Source organism: Peromyscus maniculatus, chromosome 7 (genome assembly GCF_049852395.1).
Source record: "Peromyscus maniculatus bairdii isolate BWxNUB_F1_BW_parent chromosome 7, HU_Pman_BW_mat_3.1, whole genome shotgun sequence".
In the NCBI taxonomy this organism is placed as follows: Eukaryota; Metazoa; Chordata; class Mammalia; order Rodentia; family Cricetidae; genus Peromyscus; species Peromyscus maniculatus.
In genome coordinates this window covers 14,731,077-14,736,247 of record NC_134858.1, presented here as the reverse complement: position 1 = coordinate 14,736,247, position 5,171 = coordinate 14,731,077, and the positions used below count along the sequence as shown (strand labels likewise).

Below are 5,171 nucleotides of genomic sequence, written 5' to 3'. Positions count from 1 at the left end.
ACTTTCATATGTGTGTTCTATTAAAATGCTTTGTAGCCGGGCGGTGGTGGTGCACGCCTTTAATCCCAGCACTCGAGAGGCAGAGGCAGGAGGATCTCTGTGAGTTCGAGGCCAGCCTGGGCTACCAAGTGAGTTCCAGGAAAGGCACAAAGCTACACAGAGAAACCCTGTCTCGAAAAACCAAAAAAAAAAAATAAAAAAAAAAATAAAATGCTTTGTATCTCACCATCTAATCAAGTTAACCAAGAATAACCATTATATGTCCATGGCTATTTTTCCTTCCTGGTGTAGTCAAACTCCCCTCAGGATTCTTTCCTAGTCCATAGAATTCTGGTTCATTACATTAAATACTTCATTTATATCTAGGAAGATGTAGACAAAGTGAGGCTGAAGGTAATGGCTCTGACATCAAGACATGTCACTGAAAAAATGTCATCTGCAATACTTATGTCTCAAAGACATGTTTTGTTTGTGAGTCCTTTGTAGATGCATAGAATCATATAGTGATGGCAAGAAAGTATAAATTAAAATAACAGGAGACAAAAGATTTGTGGGAGGGGAAGGATAGTGAAGTACTGGGAATATGTCAAAGTGAAATTATTATTTTATGATTTTTGTTTGGGAGTTTTTTGTTGGTTTTTTGTTGTTGTTGTTGCTGTTGTTGTTTTGTTTTTTGAGACAAGGTTTCTCTGTAGCTCTGACTGTCCTGGACTAGCTGTGTAGATTCAGGCTGCTGAGATAAAGGGTGTGTGCTACCATACCCAGCTGCATTGTATTCTCCAATTCAAATGACCTTATGTAACTTTATATAATAAAAAATGAATTTATTTTCAAATTAGCTGTAGGAGGAGATGGAGGTGTAGCTCATGGTAGAAAGCTAGTATAGAGGGATAGATAAATGATAGCTATAACCACATCTAAAATTTCTTTATGGCATCAAATTACCATCATATAAAAGAATCTCTGGACTTGTATTTAAAATGGAAACCTTTATTGATAGTTTAAGATTACAACAGGGAGTTCCACAAAACAAGTCCAAGACAATGGTATCTAAAGCTGCAGCACATGGATCATCTTTCATTAATATGTGTTAAGTCAAATACTTAGCATAAGACACTAAATAGTGCCTCAGGCTAGATTATTCCTGTAGACTAAAAAGTGAAAAAAAAAAAAAACAAACTACAGTTAGATGTGGAATGCTTGCCTGTAATCCTACCATTCATCAGACTGAGGCAGGAGGATCAAATTCAGGGCCTACTTGGTCCACATAATGAGATTCCAATAATCACCAAGTTTTAAAAAATTAGAGCCTGAAATTGAACAATTTTGAGTAAAGTGCCCTTTTCTTCTCCCAATAAAGCAAATATTATATAACTATCTACTTGTTAGGTCATAGACATAGCACTAGAGAGGGGGTTAGCCATACTAGCTGCAGCTTCTCTCTTTCCAGGGCTAAGGCAACCAGTTTCAGTCTTGTGATCTAGTATCATCACTAGAAGCTAAACACCTAGCAAGTAGCAGTCCCATGGTAGGGAAGGACAGAGGATTACCTTCAAGCTAGCCAGGCCTGCCTAGCCTAAGTGAAGGCTTTGTAATCTACCTAGTAGCTTCACTAAACTAACTGCTAAATCATAGACCCTTTTCATCTAAATGCTATAAAATAAGGAATTTCCCTTGCTTTGTGGGTTGCTGTTGGATCTATTCCAGAGTCCTACTGTGGATCACAGCTGACCTAAAGGATATTTTCACGATCATTTCTAACAAAATTGAAAACATTTATTTAAAACACTACTGATCATTTTGTTGGCTTTCAAAAAGAGCTTTAAAAGGAGTGATTTGTGTATATTTATGTGTGTGTGTGTGTGTGTGTGTGTGTGTGTATTGCCTGGTAAAGTTCTCAAAGTAGATTTTTATTTATACATTTCTTCAAATTGTGGAATTTTTAAAAATCCCTCCCAAATTCGACAGCTGAGGGACAGTAGTGGAACCAGGTGTGAAAGCAAATACAAATAGACAGGTGCTTTTGCTAGCTCACTGGGCAAACACTGAGAGGCCAATCATCATCAGAGTAGGGTTACTATATAAAGACATACAAGTAATGCTGGGTGGTAGAGGCACCTTTAAGCCCAACACTCTGGAGACAGAGGTAGGCTGGTCTCCAGAGTTCCAGAACAGCCAGGGCTACCCAGAGAAACCCTATCTCGAAAAATAAAACAAAAAAGACATACAAACTTCCTTTATGGAGAAATTGCAGAGGCTACCACACTCTGTTTTCATTCAGTTTTCCTAACACTCGGCTATGTTCCATTCCCCATATTCTCAGCCTGCCTGGCAAGCCTATCTGCCTCCAAGGCCGCAGCCAGTTTCTTCCGGGCTTTGTTTACTCTCCGGGTCTGTCTCCGGATGTCTGCAGTAGTTACCCCTTGTCTGTAGAAAGAAGGTGACAGCTGAAGAGCCACAGCCGTCGTTATCCTTTGACCGTAGAAAGATAGTGGCGACGGCTCAGGAGTCCCTTGCACCTTCTTTTTTGAACTCCGGGGCTGGACAGAGGTGAACTCCGAGGTAGTGTGCAGGTCGATAGCACCTCTTCGAACTCTGGCTCCAGCCTGCGTTCCCAGGGCACTTCTTTGTACGGAGTTTGTAAGATCCAATGGATGTAACTGTTCCCCTTCAGTGTGCAGATCGTTAGCTGCTGTTGGAACTCTGGCTCCAGCCTGCGTTCCCACTGTACTTCTTTGTACGGCATTTGTAAGATCCAGTGGATGTAACTGTTCCTCTTTACTGTTTTCTTGATATTCCTGCAGTCTCCTTAATGCGCAGAGCTGCCGGGGTTTCACCATCTTCTCTTCTTCTTTACTGCGCATGGTCTTACTCCCAGGGTGGGAAGTTATTCTAGTCACAGGCTTTGTGAAGATGCAACTGGTCAGCCTCACAGGAAGAACAGGAGTGACCCCAGATCGGTGTTTGGCCTTGACCTTGTTCTTGGCAGCCTGGGCCCTCTTCTTCTGTAATTTCTCAGGTATCATACTTCTTTGGGCCTTCCTCTTTGGGAGAAAGTAAAATTTAAACAACACAGAGGAAGGAATCTACTAGTAGTTATGCAGAATTTTCTCAGTTCATGGATTTTCTACCATCCTTTTTAGGTCTTAGATCCCAGCATAGGCTAAAGTTATTTGCGAAAGTTTCTAAAAGTCAAATATCTGTAATCCAAATATGCCTAGGCTAGATCCCCAATGTTGCTGCAATAAAGGCTCTAGTTACCAGACTTCTGGGACATCTAGCTCATGTGACTTTCAAGGATAAGAAGAATGCTACTCTTTTCTTTCTTATGGTCACAGCATGCTTATGTTCCAAACCTACCCTCAGTGACACACAGTTATCACTAGTACAGAAGTACACCATCTAAGTTTATGGAAGATCTCTCTAGATGTCCATACAAGGACAAAAATCATCCAGCAGTGCATTTCACAGAACCCCTTCTCATTATAGACTGATGAAGTACATTTTAAATTCTTCCAACAAATTTTAACAACAAGCAATTAACAGCTTCCCACAGGACATCAGTTTGTATCAAGTACAGCTATGCATTAAATGAAGGAGGTTTAAATATAAAGAAAAAGGACAAGAGTGAACATTCTACAGTTCGTGTGAATTGCGTACTCACTAGCAAAGGCTGACTTGGAAGTGGGTTTCCTGAAGGTCCCTCCATGGTTGTAGGGCTTGTCCAAAAGGCTCCACTACAGAGATGCAGACAGGGCTTGGGTTGCTGGAAATGGCAGTGTCTTTCTTGTCTAATTCTCCTTTTATATAGGACTAGAGATAGATAACCTGCAGATAAACCAATGAGTGTTAAAACTGCTAGGAAATACATCAGTTGGTAGATAACCTAACCATGGAATAAACTGGGTAGTAGATTATATTAGTGTAGATAAAGTGATCAATAGACAATCCACAGGAGTTCCTGTCTCATACCCTTGAGATCTGAGGATACTTAAATATATATACAAAAGCAAAAATATTATTAATATTGTTAATAGACAAAAATCTTTTAAATACCTGAGGTTACAATAGTGATAATAACAGCATTTCATTATATTTAAACTCTTAAAGATTACATTTAGAAAACTTTATAAACTGGGAATTGTGGCATGCACCTTTTTAATCCCAGCACTCAGGAGGCAGAAGCAAGCTGATTTCTATCAGTTGGAGGCCAGTCTGTATACAAAGCCAGTTCCAGAATAGCTGATATTATTACAGAGAAACCCTGTCTCAAAAACACAACAACAAAAAAGCTGTTTCTAAAGAACAATTGAGCCAGGCGGCAGTGGCTCATGCAGTTAATCCCAGTACTCAGGAGGATCTCTGTGAGTTTGAGGCCAGCCTGGTCTACAGAGTGAGATCCAGGACAGGCACCAAAACTACACAGAAAAACCCTGTCTCGAAAAACAGAAAAAAAAAATATTGATTGTTCTATGTATAAATATAAAGACACCTCTAATCTAATTAGCATAACCATTATCTCAACAACTATTCATATCAGCATTTTAAATATATCCATTTTTTTCTCAATAGTTTAACATCTCCAAATACATTCTATAAAAATAAAAGTAGAAATAAACAACAACAAAAAAGGCCAGGTGGTGGTGGTGGTGGTGGTGGTGGTGGTGGTGGTGGTGGTACACACCTTTAATCCCATGGAGGCAGTTAGGTTGATCTCTGCGAATTCAAGGCCAGCCTGGATTCAGAGTGATTTCCAGGACAGGCAGATAAACTCTGTCTCAAAACAACAAAAAGAAGGAGGAGGAGGAGGAGGAGGAGGAGAAGAAGAAAAAGGAGAAGAAGAAAAAAAAGGAGGAGAAAAAGGAGAAGGAGAAGGAGAAGGAGGAGGAGAAGAAGGAGAAGGAGGAGGAGAAGGAGGAGGAGGAGGAGGAGGAGGAGGAGGAGGAGGAGGAGGAGGAGGAGAAGAAGAAGAAGAAGAAGAAGAAGAAGAAGAAGAAGAAGAAGAAGAAGAAGAAGAAGAAGAAGAAGAAGAAGAAGAAGAAGAAATAGATGTTTCTATATAGATAAATTTTCACACATTTTTATGACAGATTCTCACTGTGGAGACCAGAGTGGCCTGGAACTCACAGAGATCCTTCTGTCTCTGCCTTTCTCTGCTTAGATTAAAGGTG

At 40.1% G+C, this 5,171-nt stretch overlaps 1 protein-coding gene across 1 annotated transcript; it reads right to left on the bottom strand.

Moving 5' to 3' along the window:
* Positions 1 to 212: 212 nt before the first annotated feature.
* On the bottom strand, positions 213 to 3,029 carry LOC121830746 (methyl-CpG-binding domain protein 3-like 2B). The gene has a single exon (XM_076575553.1). The coding sequence runs from the start codon at positions 3,024 to 3,026 to the stop codon at positions 2,298 to 2,300; it is 729 nt and encodes a 242-aa protein (XP_076431668.1). The 5' UTR covers positions 3,027 to 3,029; the 3' UTR covers positions 213 to 2,297.
* Positions 3,030 to 5,171: the final 2,142 nt, after the last annotated feature.

Excerpts from the sequence above, each read along its gene's own strand:
- LOC121830746 (XM_076575553.1), bottom strand. The coding sequence starts at position 3,026 with ATGATACCTGAGAAATTACAGAAGAAGAGGGCCCAGGCTGCCAAGAAC.